Here is a 27948-nt window from a genome sequence, read left to right as displayed (position 1 = left end):
AAATTTCATGAGCCTTATTTCAAAAATGCTGAAAACATCCAAATCAGTAAAAAACTGCTAGAGATTATCTGTGCAGCATTTTTGTCTTTCATATGTGACAAAGATGAAAAGAGGAGTAAAAACTGACATAAATGTTTACAGAGAATAGGGAAAGTGTAAGAGAAAATGTCCTTAAAGGCACAGCAAAATGTACGTGAAATCAAATAACGATTTACTGCTCATGAAAAGTAAACATAAGAAGGCAAGCACGTTTTCTGATCAATCACTCATTACCGAAGCATGTGGAAAGAAAAATAGTGATAAAAAGGAAAATTTACAAGTTATGACCAAACAATGGATACCAAAGCATACAGAAGGAAAAGTAACAGTTTTGGTTTGTTTTGAATTGTGTGTAGAGTTACATAAGGACTATCTGTACTAGTAGTCCTAATTTAGCAGAAAAAGACTAGAAGAAAGCTAGTTATCACCACCCCTCACCAATGTTTGAGCTACTCTTCTGCCAATGAACAGTGTGATTGATTGTCCCATTATAACACCCCCACAGCATGTTTGGTGGCACAATGAGTCAATCCCAGCAATGCTCAGATTGTGAATCAATTGCCTTAACCATATGATTTGTTTTTAATTTTCCACAAAGCTACACAAGGGATATATGCATTAGCCATCCTTAATTTAGAAGTGATAGACAAGAGAAAAGACAGTTAGTTACTAACAACCATTGCTAATTCTTAGGCTACTCTTTTACCAACAAATATTGGGAATGACTGTTATAACATCCCCACATGTACAAAGCAAGCAGAATGATGAAATGAATACGGATAGGCCATGTACTGTGGAAAGAACAGGACAACATCACAGAAATCCTTGTTCTAGACTCCTGAGGAGAAAAGCAGAAGAAAAGACCCAAATAACAGGAAAAATATCAACTGAAGCTAGAAACTATAATCAAGTAATCGATACTAAACACTAAGAGTGAAAAGTGTTTAGTTTGATTTGTTTTAGTTTCTGTTCTGGCCAGTTCTTTAACTCAGGAAAGCAAGGTTAAAAAAATTATGCCAAGGATACACAAATATACTTTACCAATATGAAACAATTGGAAAATAAGAAACCAACAAGTATTAGAATACCTGATGAAAGCAAGTTTTATCAACAAAGCTAGTTAGCAACAACATTAAATTGTGTTCAATTTGATAAGTTCAAGTAGAAAAGAACAAGTCAAACATTCAAATAATAGTTGATATATTACAACAAAGACAATATCCATTCGATACAGCACACGTCAAAAAAAAAAGGACTGACCAACATCAACACAAAAATTGCAGCACCACCTGATACTGAGAAGGATCTAGTAGGATGCGTAAAAAATACAGTATAGATCATTGTAACTTATACAGATATACGCATCAGAGAAGAACAGATCTGTCAGCTTCTCAAAAAATGGTCCTCAAACAAAAACACATATATGATGATATGAAAAACAAACACAATAACAAATTAAGCACAGCAGCTGATGAGATTCAGAAGTTTAGTTCTAATTCTAAGTGAAAAAAAATGTAAAATTCTGAAGCACAAACTGTCAATAACTTTATCTCTTTTTACAAGATAGTCAAATTTGAACTGGTCAAATAGTAGAATCTAGATGTGAGAAATTTCTGAAATAGTAAATAAAAATATACCAACAAAAGTTAAGGAAGCAGATGATTATTTTCCCCACACAAGAAAAGACAAATACCCAGATGATACTTAATGTATTTAAATGGGAAGAAAATGTGAGTGGATAAAACAGCAAGATGTGGCAACAAAGCTGTTCTGCTGGTACTTTTATATTATCATGCAAAGGGACATTTGGTATTGAGACATGCAGGTAGGCAGGCTATCAGACTAAATAAATAAAGAGAAAAAAAAAGGTTCACTGCTAACAAGAGACCTCACATGTAAATGCTGCCAGTTAGATATATATATACATTGAAGGGGAAGTGGTAATACTTGTGCTTTACACACACGTTCTTTCAGCATCGAGCTCAGTTCTTTAGATTGACCTGATGATTATTTTATGCTTGTTATATTTTTCATGTTACAACTTTTAATCTAGTAAGCACATATTTATGAAAGTTGGCAGATTATCAGTAAACATTACAAGGATTTTTACACACAAAATCAAATTTGTTACTATGTCTTAAGGTTTCTCAGGCAATGTTTCTCTTACATTTTCTTTCATTTTTCATGTTGCCTATCTAACATGAAAGTAATTTTCATTTTAAGATTAAAAAATTATCATGTATCAGAAAATGTTCAAATCTCACATGCAAAATCTTCGTTATGTTCAAATGGAATAAATAAATAGATATTCTCTGGTTGAAATTGTTTGTGACTTTGGTTTCCGCAAACAGTAAAAGAATAGCTCAGCTGTGGCTTGACAGCTGTTATCACTTATTCCCATAGGTTGGTTGATTAGTATGCAAGGTAAAGTGGTAGCATGGTACTTCAACAAGATGCATCAGTATGTTACAGAAAAACCTCTTGTACACTACCTAGACGAGGAATCAGATGTTGAACTCGGAAAAAATGCAGAAATGACATCTCGGATCATCTCAACTCAGGTAAAGATGATAAAAGAGCTAAAGGCACTTACAGCAATCAGCCTGATGAGGAAGTGCCTGGAGAAAGTACAGATAGTAGTCAGGATATTGTGTCCTATCCCAAAACGAAATATGAATCTTATTGAAATAGCCTTTGTTTCACTAAATTTGCCAGGATTTATTTGTGATACTAACTGTAGGAAGTTAATGATCTCTAGCATGAAAATAAATCTTGCCAGTCCAGCTACAGATGTTTGCAATTGCCCTAAACAATAAATGTGTTTTACTGTAAAGTATTACATTTCCCATAGGTTGGTTGGGGTGTTTATGTCCACTGTAATGCCAGCACAAATGGTAATCCTGCCTGAAAAAGTCTTATACTGACTGAATTCTGTTCATGGTTATTTATATCATTATAATGGGAGAATGTATTGAGTATTACAGCTCACAAATGGCAGCATGTCACAGTATCGGACTTCTAACAAATGTCAAATTGGTGAGCTTGTGTTTTATTTGGTTATAATTTTACATTTACAATCATATTGAATGAATTATTTAATAAATTCAGTTTCTATAAATATTTTCTTAAGAATGTTTGAGCACAGGATGCAGTTAAGATGCATGAAATTGTAAGCTGCGAGTATACAGCCGGAGGCAGAAGGTATGGCCTATGTGGTGCTACGTTTTAGGTAGCACCTACTCTGTGCTAAACTTGCATCTAGAAGAAATCCAAAATGTTTGTGGATTCTAACAGTTAAAGATTAATGCTTTTACAATGGCTACAGTTTTCTCAAGTTTAGGGATTGGTATTTGCTGTCCCATCCACCCCATCTCTTTCCTACTGGACCCATGGGAAAGTTAATGACTAGATTGGATGAATTTGTTATGACTCTTATCACACATTTACAAGCCAGATAAACAGTGAAAGTTGGAAGAAATTCTCTGGCTTTTGCATGCTATTATTCTAAGTTTGCTAACATATTATTTAATTAAATAAAAGTATTTAGTGTACTACTCCCATTAGTATGAAAGATAAAGTATGGTTAAGTGTTACAGATTTGGGGTAAGTACCTTATATTTTGTCATGCTTATTCTCTATTTATTATCTAAGTTACCATAATGAAAAAATAAGGATCTCTTTAGGCTAGTTAAGGTTAGATTTGATAAAATAAATATTAATAATGAAAATGATTCATGAGGCACACGTGAGCAGCTTACATGAAGTATTTCTGAAGCATTTTAAATCAACTAAGAAAATATTTAGCTGTGAATACATTAAGTATATTTTTCAATAGTCTATATGCAAAGTGATTATCATGTTAGGACTAAAAATACTTTTCTTCATCTCAAAAATTTCAAATTTAATTTGTGTAATCTCTAAAACCTTCTAAATACATTGCAAAGAATTGTTTTCAGTAAAATATTATATTTTAACTATTATTTTCTCTACCCTAACTCTATACAAGGTTGGTCAATTTGACTAATATAATAACCACCAAAAAAATACATTGAAATAAATTGAATTTCACTTTTATGTATGATGACTTTAAATTATAACATAAAATTACATATTTTATACCAAGTAGCATTCAATTTGTAACATTATACGTTTATTTATAACACTACGTAACACAAGTTTGCTCCTGGATAGTATGTGTTATTTCTTAATTGCTTATGTTGTAAAAGCACAGGAAATAGCCATTATTCCCTTCAAATTTTGCTTTCATGACCTGGATAATAGCATTTAGAAATTAACCTATTTTCTATGTAAAAACGGGCAAATTTACACATTTTCATTTACATAAGGTCTGAATAAAACAACATATGAATCAAGATTTGCATTTGTTTATACTAAAGTGATACAAAAATGAAGAAAAATGTTTAGAAGCAAGTTTTTCAAGATTTGCGACCGTAAGGTAAATTACTTTCACGTATCAGCCCCCAAATATAGTCTCCCATCATGTTTTCGTTATACGCTCCAAGGTCACAAAAGCAAAGTTTGAAGAGAAAAATAGGTCTTTTCCATTTACTTTAGACATAAGCAATTGGGAAATAACACTTTCTGCCCAGGAACAAGAAAAAGTAAAAATGTTGTTACATAGTGTAATTAAAGTTTTATTGTTGTTTTAACCATGTCTAACTATTATATGCATCATTACAAGTTATAAATCACTTGGTGAATGTAGAGCTCACATTGCTGAATTACATTAACCATAAGATGTTCATATGCATGCGTTACGAAACATTTTCATTACATTATTATTTTATCTAACTTTAACTAACTTAAACAGATCCTTATTTTTACATTTTATTCAATTTTATAATAATAAATAAAATATAAACATGGAAATTATAAAATACAGAACGTACCCATGTAAAAATATACATTTTTACTTCAAGTGGGTTTCTTGTCGTCACACATCATGAAAGAACTTATCCAAATCTTTTTTCTTTCTGCTGACTGATGATGAATTATCCCTAATTGTTTTTACACCAATGGTAGTAATGCAGTAGATCATTTTTATTTATTTATATAATGTACCAAAGTACATTAAACAATAACATGCTAAAAGTATACAATTTTTCTGGCTTTGCAACAAGAACCATTACAAAATCATCCAAACTAATCATTATCTTTCCCATGGGAATGAAGATCGTGCTTACAGTGAAACTGACAATTATCCATTTAGAAAACAATGTTGTATGATACACTATTTTATAAATGAAAACCTTGGCTTTCTATTGGTTATATGGAATTAAATGTAAGATAACTATTAACAAATCCTAAAAAGGAGAATGTGACAGGTGGGTGTAGTAAGAGGTGTCTGATTTTCTATTTGATGGCTCTCTAACCAATCAAAAGTGAAGGCTGTAAAAAGTACGGTTTGTCTGAGCAAATATAATTTCATAGTAAGTAATTTAAGTTGAATTACATACTTATTGGAGGGGTGGTGGATAACAAAGAGAAGACAAGGTGCATACAGATAATGTGTAACACTAGAGGAAATTTTGGTTTTTTTTTTTTTTAATATTGCTTTATAAGATTAATAACTTAAAATTTATATATTCTTAAAATAAGATTATCAACAAAGATTTTATGCTATAATAACTGGTATAACACAAAGCAGATTAATAAAACCTTGTGCAGTGAAGGATTCCCATGGCAATACAGTTTAAGCTACTAATGATACAATTTAATGTTATAATTTTAAATCTTTCTAGAAAGATAAAAAAATGGTAAATTAGATTTATATATTTTTTTACAAGGTCAGTCAATTTTACAGACATCATAAAGTGTTAGAATAGAGAAAATAACACAAAATATAAAGTTTTACTAAAAACAAACATATGATATGTATGTAGAAGGTTTTACAGATTACAAAAGTTATACTTGAGATTCTGGGAATGAAGAATAGCTTTTTAATCACCTTATACTCAGAAGAATAGAGAAACAGACTCATTATATTCACAAATAAATTTGGACTCCAAATTTTAGATTACTTTAATACACCTCTGATTATGAACCTGAAAAGGATAAATTAACAGAAATGTGGCACTGTTTGGTTGATTTATTACAGAAAGTTTCTGAATGGTTTGTTTTTTTCTGCAAGCTACCCCTAATTGTGAAGTTAAGTTCTTATTCATTAAACAAACTTACTGTGAATGTAGATGCATTTGAATCAAGAACAGCACGAAGAGAAATTTTTGCTGTGCCTACAGATTGGTCATTCTTACTCTCCAGTTGATCTTTTTGAACAACTTCAACAAGTAGTGGAATACTGCAGGAAATATGAAGTACAGAGTTTCAGAAATTAATATAACTTTTTTCTTAAGTTTATTGTACATCGACAATTAATACACATAAAATGCTTAATCATTATCATTACAAATTAATTCGATAACAATAAATTTGTGATCAAACTTCATGTTTAAAAATTATAAATAAACTATCCTTTAGTTATAAGAATATACTATGGATCACTGATGTTTTCCTGTGAGGCATGGTTGAAACGAGGTTCCAGTATTTGACAACCTGGAAGCATGAAGAGGTCTCTGAAGATAGTTAAAAAAGATATTCCATTGAGTTAAGACCTGGAATGTAGGTAGGCTACTCCAACATATTTTAACTGTTGTTTTGAAATCATGTGTGCCTTGTAAGTGTTTTAAGGCAAAAAAGTACAACAACAACTGAACTACTGACAGAACAAAATAACAATAAAACTTCATAATGACTCTGGAACATGTTATTTTAAGATTTTTTGATATACATGGCATGAAACCATTTAAATTATAACCCCTAAAAAGAGGAAGATGGGAAATGTTCAATGAGAATCTGATCAGGATCTGATAGACCATGGGTTTTTACAGGAGACAGGTAGAGAAAGCAAATAACGATGATATTACCCAAGGAAAAACCTATGGCCGCAGACACCAACAGTGTATTGAGTTTCAAAAACAGGGCAGGTATGTGCTACTCCATCAGCAGTGCCACCACTCCTTACACTTGTAAATTACACAACCTGTTAATCCAGTATAAGGAAAACTGTCAAAATGTGCTTCCTGTATGGAAAAACACACAGGATGATAAAAATCAATCATTGCTTTAATGACCATGAGAAATGTAACCTTGACAGTTCCATTGTATCAAAGTGGTCATTTTTACTTAGGTGGAGAAGCCTTCTGTTTTAACTAAGCCAATTTTTCTTTTAGTAAGGAGGAGGTCAAATGACCTTTGTGGATCCTGTCCTGGTCGGGTGTGCGGGTTTCTGTCAATGTATGTAGATTACAGCGACTGAGGTCTTGATAATCATTCTGCATCTCAAGGCCAAAGCAGATTGACCTGAGCAGACTCCAGAAGCTGAAGAAAATGGATCCAGGACATCACTGGAAATAATGGTGAGGACAGATACAAGAGTAGACATTGACTTACTGATTCTTTTAACCCAAAATTGCAAAAGACTCTTCATATGGTTGAGATGGAATGCAGGACAATAACTTCTGAGCCTCAAGGAAGAAAATGTTGTTCAAAGTTTTCAAACATTGTACTTTCTCCTCAACCCTATTAGGCATGAATCAAAGTACGAGGGATGGAAATGCACTTGTGGGCATTACGGTCTTTGCCACCACAATAACCACACATCAGAGAACCTTGACAAGATGCCTTCAAATGATTGAACTGCTGATGCTAGAAATATCAGAGGGTTGGAAATATATGGCTGCACCTTACAGTTCAAGCAATCTACCTTGATAGTGCCAGGCAAATGTGGTAATGTAAACATCAAAATAAGAGCATCCGTAAGAAGCATAATTGCATTCTTATAAGAGGAGATACAGCATACCACAGATATACCTTGGTTGAAGAAACCAGCAAGAATCTCAGACTTGGGAATGTTCTTTAAATCCTTCTCAACAAAACTCCTCTTGTGGAATTAAAAGTACCAAAGAGAGTAAACTTGATGGGTATATTTCCAATGGCCTTCAAATTCAAGAGGAATTTGGTGAGTTTTGGTGTAGATGTTTCCACCAGCTTCTTGACTAACTAGGAGGAGCAAGCAAGCCCCTCTAATCTCTTTTGAATGAAAAACAGAGAAATCTGTCCCAAGGATTTCTCAGATAATGAATAAAGGATGAAAAACTGAGGTACAGAACCCGACTGTGCACTAGCATCTCACATGCAAGTCACTGTCCAATTAGTTGTTTTTAGTTTTATCTTTTTCATGGATTGGGATATTCATAATAAATAGAAGAAATTTCAATGTCACTAACCCCATCCACCATAAAGCCCTATGAAAGGATGCTCTACAATGCCAAACAAGAACATTGCAGTGACGCCAATGTTTCATAAGCATCATACATAATGCCCATAACACCCTTTAAGAACACCCAACACTAGTACCTAGCTGACCCTAGCCCAACAGAACCAGGCAACTGATCCTGAGGGGCCACCCTAAGGCCACTCATCTACAGAAAAGCAAGGCCAAAGTGGTGTTTTGGGGCTGGACCCCTTAAACACCAGGACTCTTTGCATACAGCAAATGTGTGGGGAGGGCATTCAGATTCCAGATGAGGTAAACTGGTAAACTCAAAGTACAGAACCTTCTCTGGGAAATCCTTCACCACATACAGGAATTATCCTTGAGAAGTACATAATTCAAAATAGTATGGAGAGCAACTTCAAAAGGTATATCTTCAATGGAGTTTGACCTCAAGCAGAGTTTACCGTCTTGTGATCTTGATGCTCAACCAATGTATCTCCAGAGTGTAATTTCTAAAACAGCTCTGAAGAACCTGAAAGTCTCTGAAATGCATTTTGGATGAAAAAGAGAATTATCTGATCAGGCAACTTTTCTAAGAATGAATGTAAGCTCAGCAAATGAGGTACAGGAAGGTGTAGAGATGGTAACATTCAGTACCATTGACCCATCCACCATGGAGTCCTGCAAGAGGATACACCATACTATCAAAATATGACTGTGAGGATATGCCTAGATTTAGTGAGTACTATGACCAAACATGAAAACAAGACAATGTATTAAAATATATCTGTATTAAAAAAGAAAACTGTGTATATAAATTCTGTTATAAGGTACCATAAATTAGTGATATCAACACTTATTTAATTTCTAAATTATCCTGTAATGCAGTTTCAGGGTATTTCAAATCATATGTTATGTAATAAAGTATATTACCTTTCCACACCTGGCTTACAAAGATGTAGTAACTATTTACAAAATACTTACTTGCAAATTTAGAAAATTTAACTGAATGGAATTAAATAATGACATACCCTTCAGTTATGGTAAAATAAGATATTTCCAATCATGACACTACAATACTTTACAACAAACCTGAGATCTCTTTCCTTATTTTTCTACAACAATAAAATGACAAATAGTAGTTATTCAATATTTCATTTGTAAATTTTCTTTGGAAGATAGTAGGTATATAGTAAATTACCTTGTAAATGTATTATGCAGCTGATGAGTAGAAGTTGCAAAGTTAAAAGCACAATATCCATGTGGAAGGGTAACAATACTTCCTGGATTAACAGTTACACATGGATGTGTTAGAATTGGAGTTGAGCTTCCAAAAAAAGGATAGGAGTATCTACAATATTATAAATAACAAGAAAAAATGTTAAGATATTTTACAATGAATAGAAGGGAACACAAATTTAAAAAAAAGCTGTGTAGAATATATGGTCAAAGTTTGACTAAATATAGACTTGTCGTTATAAAATGATAAGGAGGAAAATAATATATAGCTTTTGGTTTTCTTGACTCTTATTAAAATAGTAAAAAATAAATTAATTAATTCACTCCTATAAAGATTAACAGTAATTGATTACTGGTATGCATGTAAACAAAAGTAATGCTTTAAAAGAATTCACACTACTATTTTATAAAGGCACAGAAAGTTTATCATTAAATAAAAAAACTGAAAACATACAAAACACAATAAGATCATTACTGACTTAGATAGGAAAAATTACTTTGATGGATAAGATACGATTCACTATACCTGAGAAAACAGTAAAGTTTAGGTATATTTTGCATTATTTGGAAGGAACGCAAGTCTAATGTGAAACAAAAATGATGAGGATTATAAGAATCTGGGGAGCTGGTTTGTTGTTTTTCTGGAACAGAAGATGAATATACTTCATTTCTTGAATTAATTACTGTAGTAGCAGTGGTCATACCAACAGTGTGAACAGTAGTTGTATCTGCCTGTCTGAAATCAGACGTGGAATTAGCAAAGACTGGAACACTGGAATCTAAGGATTTTCCCCCTTGAAAATAAAAAATATACATGTATAATGTAGTAGGTATACATACACTCACAAAAACATGTTCAGAATTTTATCCATTTTAGAAAAGATGACAGTAATGAAATGGTTACAATTCATTTATAAACACTGTATGGAGTACTGTTTATAACAAATTTGTAAAAACAGTCATGATCACGAGACAGATGAGCAAATAAGCACTCCCTTCTCGTACGACACAATGTTCGAGACTTCTTGTTGTTTTAAATGAATAGTTGCAATGGCTACAATGGGCAGTGATTGGATATATGATTTACAGAAGGTTGAGTAACAGTTAAGATTTACAGTTTAGTTTTTGAGCTTCCTTTCTCTGTAAACTATATTTTGGGGTTATTCCCATGCTCACAACTAGCCACAGATTGGGATAGTGTTTAAGAAACCAGGTTTTACATTCCTTGTTATCACTGTTCTTCAGTTTCTTGTATACAGCTTTTTACTTCCAATTTAGAACTTACCTGAGAAGTCAAGACATCCAAAAAATATTTGGGTGTTATTTCTGAAATAACTTTCTCCAATGTTTGTACTTCCTGCATATGTATATATGTGTATGTGTGTGTACGTTTGTTGTGTTCATCCATTTAAAAACGCTTGTAATTGGTCAGTTGCAAACTCTCTTTCTTAACCTGAAAATGATCTAGGAAGGTCAAAATAGGAGAGTTACATACTTCTTTCATTACTTAAATATTTATATCATTAATATTTACTGGGTGGTTGAATGTATCATATTATTAGATTATTGGAAGAGTGGATAGGATATAAGATTTGTAGTCTATTTATGCATTTCTTTACTTATTTAGTATTGTGGTAGCTAATATTATACTTACAAGCTTGGTAACACATGGTGAATAGTAGGTTAACTGACCTCTGTTTATTAATCTTTCAGTTACTTTTATAACAATGTTATAATAATTTGGAAGTTAATTAAAAAAAAAAAAAAAGAGAGAGAGGCTATTCCTATGCCTCTTAGATGCTATTTATGCAGTTATCTTCTCCAGGCTTACAGTTTTCACAGCCTGCAAACTGCTATAAATTACTGTTTTGTTTTTGTCCTATGTTATTTGAATATACTTAATATTAACTTATACAAAAGTGTATCACAATTTTTATTTTAAACCATTGTCTACTTCATATGAAAACTTACTTTGAGTTTGTTATAGCTTTCAAAATGGTTAAAATATAAAGTTTTAGACCTCATTGGTAACATTTTTCAAATCCACTCCCAAAATTATTTACATTTTCCTCAAATTTTTGTTTTCTGTAGATTATCTTAAACACAATAAGAAATGCTTACTGACATCAATTACCATATATTTAGTTTCATAAGTATGTTTACTTAATTAGGGAACAACACCTAACACAAAATTACTCTAGGATGCACTTTTGAACTCAGCCAATTTATATGTAAAAGAACTTTTAAATTAACAAATACAGTATAATTAGAAATAAGTAATTAGTAGAATTTGCCAATCCATTAATCACTGGTCACACTAATTTATCACATTTCACTAATCATTCAAATTTACATGAGAGTTATATATATGTAATAAACAAAAAGAGAAATAATCATAAAAGTAAATTCTGATTACTTGGATTCTTTTTGTAAGTTGTGACACTAATCAAGTAACCTGAACTTCCTTGAATTAACTGCAAATGGAAATTATAATGACAATATTTCAATTCCTTTGATAGTTGTAATTGTCAGAAACAGTAATTTCAATTAGTTGATTATTTCAAATAATTAATTGACTTAATCATAATTTCAATTACTGACCAGTTAAATTAATAAAAATAGTAATAATTGGAAACATTTTGATTATTTGATTATTTTTGTCACATTTAAATCATGATTTTGATTTTGGAACAGGCTCAGTATAATATATGAATTTGTATACATATACTGCTGGCCAAAATCTTAAGGCCAATGAACATAAAGAAAAAAATATGCATTTTGCATTGTTAGACTCATCCACTTATTTGAGTAGAGCTTCAAAAGATGAAAATAAGAAAAGGAAAAATAAAAATATAAAACTTTTTTAGCATTTAATAGAAAAATGTGAACACTATGAAATTAGCCTAAATACTAGCTGGTCAAAAGTTTAAGACCACACTGAAATGAAGCATTAATTGGTAAATACGTAACAACATTTAGTCATTTGTGTTCAAGCATTAGCATTGTTAACATGTCTGTGTTACATTAGGTAAAAACATGAAAAAGGCTAAAAAGTTAACAGAGTTTGAATGTGGCAGAATTGTCGAGCTGCAAAAGCAAGTTCTCTCTCAATATGCCATTGCTGGTGAGACTGGGCGTAGTAAAACTGCTGTTGCACATTTCTTAAAAGACCCTGAAGGATATGGAACGAGAATTTCAAGTGGACGACCAATGAAAATTTTGCCGGCATTGAGCAGGAGAATTAGAAGGGTTGTCCGGCAAGACGCCAGCTGATCTTTGAACCAGATTAAGGCCCTTATGGATGCAGAATGCAGCTCAAGAACAATAAGACAGCATCTACTAGAGAAAGGCTTTAAAAACTGTAAACGTTTTAATACTAAAAGGTTTTTATTTTTATTTTCCCTTTCTTATTTTTATCTTTCAAATTTCTACTCAAATAAGTGGTTGAATCTAACAACGCAAAATGTATTTTTTTTCTTTATGTTCATTGGCCTTAAGGTTTTGGCCAGCAGTGTATTTGCACACGTTAAGTATATGTACTATAACTTTTGATATAGTATGTACATCTTCACAAAATTTGATAAACTTCTAGTGAAGATTACAAGTTTTTGTGCACAGAAAACCAGACTTTTTAATGAACTATTTTTACTAAAGATTTGTTCATGAAAATATTCAGTCTGTTTTGTTACTAGTCCAAGTGGAAAATGACTTCACGTTACGGTTAAAAAAATATATTCATCCTAAAATTCTTAAATATTATTTTTGTAATCTCTAAAATCCCCTAAATAATTTCAAACCATTATTTTCAGTAAGACATTATACATTGTCTGTTACTTCCTCTACTTTAATTATGTGGGATCTGTCAGTTTGACCGACTTCGTAACCAAACTAAAAATTTGAGAAATAAACATAATTTTTTTTTCTTCATACTAGAATGACTACAATTTGCAACACAAAAACAGAAATGTTTAATCTAAGTAGCTTAAGTCTCATAACTTTATGTATTCATTATTTGTTTATTATACCGACCTTCCAATGGTGGCTGACTAACATTACATAACTTGCATTGACTGTATCAAATAACATAAATCTGATCTTTAGTCTTTTCAAAGTGATTCTGTCTCAGTCTTGTTTCAGTGGACCAGTATTTTGTAGTATAGTCACATTTCAATTATACACTGTATATTTATACAGATTATTACTAGTTAGAAATAAGTTATTAAACTTATTTGTCTTAAAATATACAACAATAAATAAAAAATTAAAGCTTACAATTATCTCTTCTATCATAAATTGCACTGGTTACAAGACATCCCATTTTGTGTGAGATAATATTTTCTTTTCTAAACTGCATATTCAAATACAAAATAATATGTTGTACCTCAACACCCTTAGAAACAGTTGGCTTACAGGGCTATATTGTCAATGGCAAAAGGCTTATGTATTTTTTTTGTTGTTGCAAAATTAATCACAATATAAAATATCAGAAACATATTAGGTAAGATAATAAAACTTAAAATAAATTGCAAAAATTTATCATGACACAATTTCATAACACATGCATGTTGCAATCAGTAATAGTAATTCAATCATGGAAGTCTCATAACTCAATTGTTTGTTTACAAAATGCTATCCATCTATGATAAATGATTTGTACTCTAAAGAGGATTTTAAAGGCAGTTGTAAAAATTAAGCTAAATGAATTAAGACCTGAAAAGACTATTAACATTGGCTGTAAGAATAGTGTGTGATCGTCTGTTATAATGTGCAATAATTCTAAAAAGGAAATGGATATCTTAGATTTATTTCGCATTTTAAAACTTATGCCTTCCATTATTGATTTCAGTGCTCTTAGTGCCTGGTAGAGAAAAATAAAGATAAAATACAGTTTTACTGAAAATAATTTCAATATCCATTAAGGGAGTTGTCAAGATTTTGTAAAATGATGATCACAGACAACTCTTTAATACAATAATCAAAAGTTCTGAATTTTTTGTAAAACATACTTATAAAACTTAACAAAAGCCTATCAACTTTCATAAAGACATACTTAATAAATTTAGAATTATATAAGTATTATTATGCACAGCTTCATAGAAACATAATATGGCATTTGTATCCACCTGAGAGGAAAACCATAGTAGTTTGAAAAAAATACACTAGGACCCTATTATACCACATTCCACTGGAACAATATAATGTGAAACTATATTAACAAGATTCTTTCAAGCACACCAAGCCAGTAGCCAGAATAATACAGTACTACAAATAAACCATTTAAAACTGCCTCAGCTGATCTGTTGCAAACAAACAGATTTCTGGTAAAAAAAATGAAGACAACCAATTCAAATAAATTAAATTTTATTTCATCTGGCAACAATATATATAATGTCTTGGTCAAGAAGATTCATTTTCAAAATTGTTCCATGCAATAGATAGACACATTTAATGTTCCAACCATATGTTACCAGGTTCAATTGAGATAGGTGTACAGGACAGTTATCCAGCAGCAAAATGCTTTTAAATTAATTTGTTTTGTTTGAGATGTTCTCTAACATTTGGTATTAATTCATAATGGATCAGTTTTCAGAAACAGATGAAGTAACCCATGCTTTGCCACTATTTGAGTATTGGTATGGTAGTGATTTTAGTTTCAGATAATGAAAGCAGCATGGCCTAGTGAATTTTCCAATGATAAGCAGGATAAGCTTTTGTCAACCAGTTTTGTTGCAGTAAAGGTGGAGCATCAAGTTTGTCTTTATCAGTTTAAACCTGAACCTTTTGTTGGTGTCCTTTCTTGTCACTAGCATCTTTTCTGATAACATTTTGTAGTACAAAGCTGTATCATTGCAGTTATAGATTCTTTCTTGGATATATCCTTCTCTAATTCTGTAGGAGATGGCATTGCAGCTGGATCATCTGCAGATCATTGTTCTACTCCTATACTGACTTAAAAAATGCTGTGCTGGTTCTCGATTCTTGCTAACCACACTCTGCTGGCTTCAAACTGTATGGAATGCTAATATTTTCATTCATTTGATGGTAAAATATTTTAGACTAAGTTTGCATAACACAACCAGATACAGGTACACCTTCAGCTCTCTATGTGATGAACAACACAAGTATGGCTTTGTCAAGAAGTTATCTTCAGGTTTTCTTCCTTGATTCACCCCCTTCATCCATCTTAATCAATGCTCTTCTCAACTTCTCTTCATCTTTAAGCCAAGAATGATGTTGACAAAATGTGTTGACTTAACAATCCCAAATGTTTTCAAAACAGATACTTAATTAGTGCCTTTCTTGGTCTTTTGGATAATTTTCAACTTCTCAGCAATGGTATAAAATTACCTCTTTTATGATTCATTAGAGATTTCCTATTGATTACTGTATGGATATCAGTGTAGGTACAGGTGATCCTATCATAATTTTGGCCAACATCAACACTGTACAGTACTTCCTCTGAGTTTTGTATTTCAAATCTTTTCTCATCTATTTTTTATCTTTACTTTACTGTTATTTGCTGAAGTATAAACCTGCCAAACATAAAACTCTGAATCACTACTCCTTCTTTTAGACTGTTTATTTGACACCATAATATGACACAGTCAGTAGGAAATAAAATCATGATGCACAATTACTATACTTTTTCCACTAAAGTTTATTGTCATCACAGCTACAAAAACACAGTAGGAGGAGATTTACTGGTTTGTTTCTAGTATAGCAATTTGCAATGACAATTCTCTAAAGTGATAAAAGTGCAAGAAAATCTTTATGATATAACTCTGTATAAAGTCTGGGTTAATCCAATAAACCAGTAAGTATTTGGATGTTAATTATCCTATCCTCTCAGGGTGGTTAGAATTTAGCAGTATAGATGTACATGGTATGTGAGTGCTTATGAACATGTATGTATTATAACTATATAAGCACAAATCCTTAATTTATTAGTTACTTTTTTCTTAAAACATAACATAAAAAAAATATGGAAAAACAATGATTCTAGTACTTACATTTTTCAACAATGTTCAACATGTCAAGAAAAATATTGAAAATATTTCTTGAAAGAATAAGTTTAAAAGAATATTTTGGGGTCCAGAACTGACCTGAATTATACCAATTTCCAGATTACAGTGAGGCTCCAGTGTAGTTCTAACATCTTTCTTGTAACTTGAATAAAAATGTAGTTTAAAATGTTTACCAATAACTGATTCTCAATCTTGGTGCTTATGATGCAACATGATAGTCTTATACAGTCATGTGAAAAAGTTACGACACCCTATGAAAGCATGTGTATTTTTGTAACATTTTTGGATATATATATATAGGTAGGTGTCCTAACTTTTTCCTCAGTTAGAATATGCATCTGGGTAAACATTCAGTTTGGAGGAACAAACTTGAACACTTTGTCTATATCCATTGACATATGATTGTGGTTGGCCTACAGAAAAATTTAGTTAAGTACAAAGAAACCTTAGAAGTTAAATCTTCATTCTGGCAAAGGACCACATAACTTCCAAATATGAAAATTGAGTTCCCAAACATCTGGATGGAGAATGTCTGTTTGAGGTTGTCTCAACAGACATTCCATATGGAAGAGGTAGAGGTTGACATTCCTGCAGTTGCTGAAGAAGCAGCAACCACAACTGAGCTGGCCAATAAGATGTAACAAGAGAACTCAACAGGAAGTACAATGAATCATAGCCAGAACCTGGAAGAAGAGCCAAATTGGGAAAAAAAGCATACAGATATAAACCTGTCCAATCCTCAATGAATGCATCTACTGTCAACACTTTAAGATGAGGTATTGGTGACCAAAACAACTGGAGTTGAGAAATCCAGTGAGTCACAAAGGCATTGATCACTGAAGATCCAAAACTGATAGAAAATCCATTAAAAATCCTTGTGATGTAGTATCCATTCTGTTGAATTTATCTGATTGAGTCAAGAGAAGTGATCTGCAATGAAATATATCACTCCTGGAACATCACTTGCCAAAATATTGATGTGAATGAGACCAGTAGAGAAGATTCAAGGTATGAAAATAGGTGTTTTGGGAATGAGTGCCTCTTGACAAGAAATGTAAAATACAACTGTGGAATTATCAGAATGTATCATGACAATTTTTCCCTTCAAAACAGATAGACCTTGAAACATTGCCAAAAATACTGTAAGAAGTTTGAGAACATTGATATGGACAGTAGACTCATTATCTGTCCAAATACCCTGGAGAGCCTGAACTTAAAGATCAGCTCTCAATCCTTGAAGAGATGTATCTGTGAATAGATGGGTCTCAGGACGAAATTATGGAACAGGTAATCAAATAGTAGAGTTGCTCTGAACCAAAACCACCATTCACAATTGATGATGTTTCTCTTATGTAAAGAGACAGGATGATCCAAAGTATCAAAATACATGGCACAATGGTCCTACAGTGACCACTTAAGGGACTTCACATGTTTTTGTCCCAAAGGAATGAGAGGCTCAAAGTATGCCCACATCAACAAAAGAGAGAGAACCATCTGCATAGTAAAAGGAGACATAAGTAAAAGCCAAATGGCTCTCTCCATGGCTTGAAGCCTGAGAAAGGCTGCTTGAGTGCAACTTAAACAAGTATTTAAAAACACATCCAAATGAATGAAATATTGCATTGATAACAAATTATATTTCTTCAATCTGATAAGAAAGCCCACTTTTGTAGCTTCTGAAAGGAGAATATGATCGTGTTGTTTTGTCAATTGACAGAATAGGGCTAGAAGATGCTAGTCATCCATATAATGGTGTTTTCACAGGATCAAGGAATGCAGGTTATGAGAAACAACTCTGCTGATACTGAAGCAAGATCAAAATGAAAGCCCAGAACTGTAGCACCTGATCCTCGTGCACAAACCTGAGAAATCTCCAAGAAGATTCTGCTTCAGGAATATTAAGATAAGTGTCAGTAACATTGAACTTGGTTATTTGGAGCACTGGTGCAAAATGTTATTGATGGGTGTGAAAAGATTCCACAGCAAAGCAAGGAGAATTGAGAGATTAGTTGAGTTGAAATATATTGATGACTGGACACAAATCTCTTATCATCTTGGGTACCATAAATAAATGGGAATAAACTTGTAGAAAAATAGGATTATTAGTGTAATAGGAGGACACATTCATCCAAGTGATTTACAGTTTATAATTGCAAGAATATTTCAAGTGGGTACAAAGGGTTATAAATTAGAAAAAGTACAACTGGACATACACTGAGTTTAAAAGTATTTTGTTTTAACAATTGTAATTTTGTCATCATTCAAAAAAGAAAGAATTAACTTTTGATTTGTTTGATTTACTTGTTAATGGTTATAAGTTAGTCAAATTTACCAACCTTGTATAAGGTTAAGGTAGAGAAAATAACAGATAAAATACAAAGTTTTGCTAAAAATGTTTTAAAGTTATTTAAGAGGGTTTTAGGGATTACACAAATAAAATGCAAGATTTTTCAGATAAAAAAAAGTATGTTCAATCTTAACTCTTCAGGTACAGGCTTGGTCTGTGGGACTTGTTTCATAACCACTTTGTGCTTGTTATAGTTATTACTCTATTACTTTTAAATTAGTAGTGTATGTTCACAAAATTTCACAAATTATCAGTAATCATTACAAGGCCATCATACATAAAATATCAGATTTTTTTTAGTAAGTCTGAAGGTTTGCTTTTTCTCATGCTTTATTTTCATGTTGCTTATCTGACTTCCAAAGTAATTTTCACTTTAAGATTAAAAATACTTTTATGCATCAAAAAATTTTCAAATTTCACATTCTAAATCCTTATGGCACCCAAATAATTTTATCAAAATTTCTTAAGAAAAAAACTTTATATTTTACACAACTTTCACTAACAAGTCTGTGTAGGCTCAGTTGATTTGAATGATCTCAACCACCATATAAAATTACGGAATGAATATAAATGTCTTTTTTGTTCTAAAATGAGTACAAATTATAAAACAAAAACATAAAAACTTAAACTAAATAGCTTAAATCTCATAGCATTATACACTCATACAGATTTATTATATTATATTATATGTTTGTCTAACAATACAGCAGTTACAATATTGTAGCTCACATATGCTGATGTTACTGTAGCCAGTAATATAAAAGTGACCTTTAGTTTTTACAAAATGACCTATCTTCACTGTATTTTAGTAGGCTAGTATGTGGTAAAATATAATCACATTTCACTATATATATTACATATGTATACAAATTATTTACAAACTAGGTCTTAAACTCAATTCCTTTTAAAACATATAACAGTAAATAAAGAAACAAAACAAACAAATATTTCTTCTAGTTGTGATCTCTGTACTTGTTGCTGTTTGTCAATGCTTGTTAAGCCTTAATAAATTTTGTATTTGGAGGACTTGAAATGAAACAAGGCTTTTAAAGTTTTATAAACACATAAGAATAACAAAAAAAAATCATAAATTAGTTTATCAATGCCATAGAATTTCATTATAATTTTTATCAAGTTTAATAACTACACTGTATTTATATCTAAACAAATAAATCACAAACTAAAAATTCAATTTACTAGCTTGAAAGATTTTTCTCAAAAGAAAGAGAGGATGCTGTTATACTTGAAAATGGGTGAGAAAATCACTAAGGGACATTTTGAGCTTCTGATTGGTTATTCACAAGTCATATATATATATATATATATGAGACCATTTCCATATATGGAAAGAGGTAAGCAGGAGGCCACTGTGTTTGATTCACTAAATCATTTATAGTTCAGAAAATAGAAAAGATAAAATGTTTTTATTTTATACTTTAGCTTGTTGATATCAGTAATTTGAGTTCCTAATTTGAAGAAAACAACAGACCTTGTATTCTGACTTCACAAATATTTAATTTGAACCAGTGCTGCATTTGACATACCACATGAAATTGATGTTTAGGTGTGTTTAATATTTACTTTTAAATCAAGAAATAAAATAATGTATAATATGAAAATTGGAATTATAATCTACATTTTGATACCAAACGTAAGGAGAAAAAGTTTTAAGTCTGCTCTCTATGTACAAAAGACTCATAATGTTCATTACATATCTGGTAAAATTTGTGAAGATACACAAACTGTATTGAAAGTAAAAATGCAAAAACTATAATGAGTACAGAATGGTTATAAGATTTGGAAATTTGACTGACTTTGTGAGAGTGTTAATGAATTTAGTTTTAAAAGATGTTTTATAAGGCACAAACAGAATTAATGATTTATACCACATAAACACACACATACATGTACTAAATACAGTAATACATAAAGGTAACTATATTTAATCATGTTTCACTTGAAAAGAAAAAAATTCCTGATAGTGCAAAGTTAATAATGTGTTATTTACTGTTTTAAATGTTTATATACATTCCACTTTATCTACACTAATTATTGTTTTAAGACCTTGTTACTCTAAAACAAGTGAAACTGAGGTGTCTCTATGTTTTTATCCTTAATTCAAGTTGTGGATATATAGAGAATAATATGTCATTATTGTAGAGAAAGAAATCAAGAAATTATCACATACAAATTAAATTCTAGCTATACAAGTTTCCTTAAATTGCATGCCTAGATGATCTATATACTTTTATTATCGAAATTATGTAATTTCTCATATTCAGATAGAAAAAATGATAACAAATCACAATTAGAAATAACATATGTGAAAACAATACTACAAACAGTAATCAACATGCTTCTCTTAGTTCATTTCTATCTAATTCTTACCAGACATTCCTGTGAGTGCAACATGCACAAGCTTAGCAGTAAATTAAATTCTTGAACAAAGATTTGGTAATAGAAAGTACAATTCAACTGACCTTTATTAACATTACTATCTTTTTCAGTTTCCTTGGAGTTGTGTTCTTGGGTTTTACTTGGCAAATTGTTTTCTTGTTTTCCTAATTTCTGTGGAGGCGAATCAGAGAAATCTAATTTTTTATAACTTCCTTTACTTCTACTTGGACTAATATTTTTATTTTCCACAGTTGTGGATGTCTTCTTAGTTGTTTCTTCAGACTGTCTGTTCTGGTGTTGATCAGTGACCATGATTTTTACAGAGCTATCTTTATTTGAGATGTGCGACTGCAAAGTCTCATCCTGAGATTTTGATGACTTTTTTTCAGGTATTTTATCCAAACTTTGTTCATTAATTGTTTGTTGGTTTATTTTCTGTAACACCAAATAACCAGGAATGAATGGTTATGTTACACATGACACTAAACATCAATAATATGGACAAAAGTAAGCACATGCATTAATCCATGTTGTACCAAAATATTTATACAAGTACATATTCAAAAGATCTGATGAAATTTTCAACAAACTATACATAAAATGAATTATGTAACCATTGCTAAGCACATTAATCAATAAATTATATTAAAGTTTGTTGATGTTATAGATATAATTCTACATTAATGACTCATAGAAGTGACAGTTTATATGCTGAACTAATGTGGTTATAACTTGTGGCCTCAGCTTATAAATAAATAAGCACTGCTTTGATATCAATCACTGTTTAACATGAAAATAATCTTATTAGCTAGCAAAGGAATTACTCTGGAACACATATCTACCTCAACAATCTCCATTAAATAAAAAATGCAGTTATTTAACTGCAGTACATATTTATTAACTTCATAACTTCAACTTAGATCATTTCAGTTGCCTTTAAAATTAAACTTGTACTTATTTGTATTGCTTGTGTCAAAAGAAGGTTAATATACAAAATTTTTGTCAAAATTTGCTCAATAAATATTAATATCACAGTTTGGAGTTTATATTTCATTAGAAAATACAAAACTGTCTTTCAGAATATATTCATCAACGGTATAATTATTTAACGAAAACAACTACACAACTATCACATTTAAGAGTTGATTATGAAAGATAAAATTATCTTAGAAATTCAAAGTTAGACCAATAACACGAGTTCTAATATAACTCAAAAATCACAGGTATGATGTTTCAGTTATCTTACCCATCATAATCTATCTATATTCACACAGGACCTGAAGAATAGATACCACTTGTCCTATTAATTTATTCTTTTCAATTATTCAGCAGACATAATGCTAAAGATACTAAAACACCAAAAGAAGCCCAATCTATTATTTAATTCACCACTTGTCACCAAGTTATACAGGTTTTTGGAAATTACACCCTTAATGACGAAGTGAGCATCTACTCCATTTTTAGTATCTTATACAACTTATTTCCTGATTAATTCAGAAAAATAAATGAGCAACATTAATTCTAAATATTCCTTAAATACTATATTGATATACACACTTGTGCAAATTAATTGAAACAAATGGTCATTTTACAATATTTTCAGCATAGCAGCTGGTGTAGGCTTGCTGGACCTTCTGATTTTCTTTAATAGTCATTTTTTCACACGGACAGTGTAATTAGCTGTGTTTTGCAGTACGGTTGATCTATTTTCGGGATATATGACAAAATTTTGAGGAATATTGCGTCATTCGAAATTGCATTAGAAGGGCAAGGAGACCAGTCAAAAAACAACTTCTTACCAACTCAATAAAGAAAAAACAGTATCAATAGGGTCTGAAATACAAAAACTGGATGCAAGAACAATGGAGGAAGGTGTTATTCAGTGACAAGACTCATTTCTTTGTACAGGGCCAGAGAAGTCTGCATGTTCACAGATCTCCAGGCGAGAAACTTAAACAATCTCACATCAATCAGTTTGTAAAACATCTCTTGAATAAGATATTTTGGGGCTTTTTCAGCTACTATGGCATTGGAGGCTTACATATCGTAGAAGGTATGATGCGAGGACCACAGTACATCAAAGTTTTGCAGAGAAGAGTTGTTCCAGAATTAAAATAGAGATTTCCAGATGGATCTGGCATTTCTCAGCAAGATCTGGCTCCGTGCCACACATCAAAACTTGTGAAGAATTTTATGACTATAACGCAAATAAAGGTGCTATACTGGCCTGGAAACTTTCCGGACTTAAATTATATTGAAAATATTTGGGCGATTTGTAAAGAAAGACTTCGGGGAAAAGACTGTACTACAAAAGATAAGCTAATTGTGGCCATAATTGAGATGTGGTACCACGATCCAGTTAACTCGTGGACTTGATGCCAAAGCGGATTAATGATCTAAAAAATAAAGGCAGTCATATCATGTATTAATTTGTGAGTAATTTTTGGATTCTCAGAAATAAAATGCAAAAAATTGAAAAAAATCGTAATTTTCCGTCTTGTTTCAATTAATTTGCACAAGGGTGTATGTTCAAAACACTGAGTAAAAACAACTACAAACATCATGCATACAATATACTATTATAAAAAAAACTCAGTATTGTTCTTTCAGTTTGCCCTTGTTCAGTGTCACTGATGAGGGGTTGAATCCAAAACTGGTTTAACTAATAACAAGTGGTGAATCAAATAATTAAAGATTGCTCTTCATATACCGACTAAAAGATTTTCCAGATTTAAAAAAAAAGTTTAAAAATAAATACAGTGGTACCTCGGTTCTTGAACTTAATCCCTTCTAGAAGGATGTTCGAAAACTGATTTTTTGAAAACCAAATCAATTTTTCCTATAAGAAATGCTGTAAATTAAATTAATCCATTACAGACTTCCAAAAACTATGCATTATGAAGCATTTTAAGTAAAAATATTGTTTAGTTATACCTGTATAATAATACATGCATAAAGTCAACCACAAAAACTATAAACACAATAAAAAAACAATAAATGAAAATTTAACTGCACTTTACCTGCGCTGAAGAGAGCTGATGGCGTAAGAGAAAGGTGGTGAGGAACATAGAGAGTAGGTGGGTTATTATTGTTTGAAAGGGGAGTCACCTTCCACCAAAACGTCAGGTAACTCTCCTTCTGGGTTTCTTTCTCTTTTCTGTCTCTTTGTACTGCTACAACCTGCTTGAGACTCACTGGACCTACTCACTAAAAAATTGTCTAATGAGGTTTGTTTCTGTCTGGCACCCTCCCCATGTCTTACCACACTATGTATGCCACTTATCTTTCTAAATTTTTCAAACCACCACCTACTAGCCTTAAAGGCATCACTTGTATCAGCACTCGTTCCAGGGGTGTTTTTCAAGAGGCCAGCATGTAACTGCTTTGCTTTCTCACTGATGGTCTCACAAATGCTATCACCAGGTAACTCTTTTTCGTTTACCCAAATCAACAAGTTTTTTTATCTCTTCCATTGTTTGTGATCTTTGTTTTGTAAGCACTGTCACTCCTTTTGCAACATCAGCTCCTTTGATGACCTCTTTATTTTTCAGTATGGTGCAGATTGTTCACCATACCAAACTGTGTAGCAAGGTCAAACACGTGAACACCACTCTCATACTTTGCTATGAGATCTTTTTTTACCTCTATTGTGGCTCTAAAATCTTTTCTTTTTGGTTTGCTGCTTTCATTATTCTTCTTTGGCCCCATGGTGGCTTATTTAATCAGAATATTTAGAAAAGAAAAAAACAAAAAGAAAAATGAGAACGTTCACAGCAGATTTTAGTGGGGGTGTGGGTAAAATGTTTCGGGCAAGCTTGGCATGGGCTGAAAATGGTCGAAGGGTCATTTGGGTCATCAGTCAGGTTATTTTGGGGGTTCAGGCCACAACAGCTTGGTTCAGGAACAGAGTTTATGTTCGACAACAAAGACTTTTCTCAAACAATATGTTTGAAAACCATATTGTTTGAGAAGGGAGTCATTATAGAACCAAGGTACCACTGTATAAAATATATTTCAAACATACAATGTAATAACCAAATTTGAGCTTAAGTATATTAAACTATGACCCAAAAGCTTTATTTTCATTCTCAATTAAGTCATAAATACATGACTGTACTATAAAAAAAGTGATAAAGGTTTTATTAAATAAGACATTTTGGCTTAAGCCTTTTCTCTCTCTCTCTCTTTTTTTTTTTCTTTAAGTATCACAGGTTACAAATCAGATTTTTAAATGTCAATAACCAAAAACAGGCTTTAATAATGCAATAGAACAGTGCATATTGAAAAATGCCATAGGTCATACTTCAAAAACAAGGTTTGCTAATTAGGTATTAAATTTTTGTAAATTATTTTAGGATATATTTCAATTTTAAAATTAAACAAAATATTCTGAACTTACTTCCCCATACAGTGACATAAATTAGCTTAGGTAATGAGAATAACTTAAACGTTCTGTCAAATTCATTACACAGTGGACCCACTGTTTAATAACTGTATGTATTTGTTAGAAATTTCTTTTCTTTTTCACCAAAGAAGGAACTGAAAAGAGAACATGGTGAAAAGAAATCTGTAACATATAAACATACATGAGACTATTTTGTTTAATTTCACAAAAAATTTTTCTTTTTGAAAAAGATAAATGGAAAAAATGTTTCATTTAAACCAATGGTTCTCGAGGATCAAAAATTACAAATCTGGTCATTACATAACTCCAACTGTAAAAATACATGTCTCAACAGTATAAAAGAACAGTGCTAACTGAATTATGGTACAGACATTGTTTAATAAAACATAATAAAGAATAAATTGACACACATAAATCAAACTTTTGCTGGCTTTCTTTTGTGTCGTGTTTCATGCTAATGCTCTTTGTCAGACAATAAAAACATAAATCCATTGTAATAGTCTTTACTGCTTAACTGCCCAAAACATTACACAAAATTAAAAGTTAAAAGTATTTTAACTTAGACATGTCAAATTATTCTTTATTTTTTATCTAAGTTTTCTTCTCACATCTTGTGGAACAATACTCATTCAAGAATATCTCATGTCAATATTTTGCATACCTTAAAATGTATTTCTGATAGATACTCACCTCTCACACAAAAAGCTGTTATCACCATGTAACAGCCTTAGAGAATTGCATACCAATAGCATTCATGCAACTCCCACCTAAACTCACAAGATCTCGAGTGATTGGTGTTACTGCATTATGATGTTATTGTGTAGCAAAAGTTCTCCACCAATAGGAGAGAGGCACAAACTTCCTATGCACTAGCTTCATTTATGGGTTTGCAGTCATTATCTTCATTTTTGGATAAGGCAAGGAACAGTACCACTGAAAATGGGAAGGAAATTTGAAAATGTGTAAAGAGGTGCATACCTATAGGAAATACATTTTCAGGTAAGGAAAATGTTCATTTCCAAGGTAATATACACTTTTGCACACAGAAATCTAGAATCTAATATTGATATGGTACATGGACCAATGTAAAAAGTTGCCTAGATGAGTTCTATTCAGAAAACACCTGGAGGAAAATCTATGAAGTGTAACACCTGATGGCAAGGGCTCCATAACAGCACACTCACTGAAGACTGCATCACATATCGTCCAAACTACTCTCTTCATCCAGATTGGAAAGAAGGGAGAGGCAAACAAACCCCATGTGTCACAAGTGTGGGTGGGAAAAGAACATGTAGTTAACCATACAGAGAACAAATATTGCAAAATTAAAAAATATGTTAAACAATCACTAAGTTTTTGCTTTTTTTTAAATATTTGTATCTGAAGAGGATGACGTTTCACTCTAGTGCTCTTTGTCAAAGTATACGGCTTACAACCAGGTTGATCTGACTTAGAGTACTAGATCAAAATGTTATCCTCTTTAAATATAATAAAAACAAAGAACTTTAAGTATAAGAGAAAACATGGCCATCTCAAAACATCCACATATAAGTGAGAAGAAAGTGTGTAGTGTTAATGGGGCACATTCAGACTGCTAAACCTAACTCTTCCATCAGATTTCTTATATCTATATTATTGGCAAAAGGAAGGTACAGGAATCACTGATATGTATTAATCTGAACTCTGGTGTTACAAACTTGGATCAACACCAGTTGTGGGAGGATATCAAGACAAGTTAGTGCATGTGAAGGAAGAGGGTACAAACTGTTTTTAAGTGCTTATCTCAACCAAACAGAACAGAAAATGACTACACATAGTTGGCAAGTCAAGCCCTGTCAAAAACCCCTTGAATTTGGGGTAAGTAGAAAATAACTACATATAATTGGCCAGTCAACCCCTGCCAAAACCCAGACAACATTTGGTATATATATTCAAGACTGCAGTATGAGAACAAACCCAACTGAAAATGAGGTAAAAGAGAAAAGTAACTTCTATTTCAACAATACAGGAGGGGTACACATGTGCAGACCCAGTGCACATCCAACATGAGGTCAACAATGATAGAAAGGGGTAATGCAATGTGACGAGTCAACTCTAAGCCCAAACCAGTTTGCAAAAGGGACTTCTGTTTGGTTCACAGCAGGAGTACGAACACAACTAATGAAACACGTGAGAACCCATATAGAGCACTCCTATTCTG

The 27948-nt window shown here is 31.8% G+C and overlaps 1 protein-coding gene across 2 annotated transcripts in view; it reads right to left on the bottom strand.

Moving 5' to 3' along the window:
• The window catches only part of LOC143239652 (centrosomal protein of 120 kDa-like), a 113351-nt gene that overhangs the window by 36418 nt on the left and 48985 nt on the right, over nt 1-27948 (bottom strand). For both annotated transcript variants that reach the window (XM_076480982.1, XM_076480990.1), the window contains exons 7-10: nt 21427-21778; nt 10101-10368; nt 9537-9686; nt 6238-6358 (exon numbers count right to left, since the gene is read on the bottom strand). In XM_076480982.1, the coding sequence (XP_076337097.1) occupies nt 6238-6358; nt 9537-9686; nt 10101-10368; nt 21427-21778 (891 nt within the window). The remainder of the gene's footprint in view (nt 1-6237; nt 6359-9536; nt 9687-10100; nt 10369-21426; nt 21779-27948) is intronic.

Source organism: Tachypleus tridentatus, chromosome 2 (genome assembly GCF_004210375.1).
Source record: "Tachypleus tridentatus isolate NWPU-2018 chromosome 2, ASM421037v1, whole genome shotgun sequence".
In the NCBI taxonomy this organism is placed as follows: domain Eukaryota; kingdom Metazoa; phylum Arthropoda; class Merostomata; order Xiphosura; family Limulidae; genus Tachypleus; species Tachypleus tridentatus.
The sequence above is the reverse complement of the archived record's forward strand: the minus strand, read 5'-3'. Positions and strand labels throughout refer to the sequence as shown.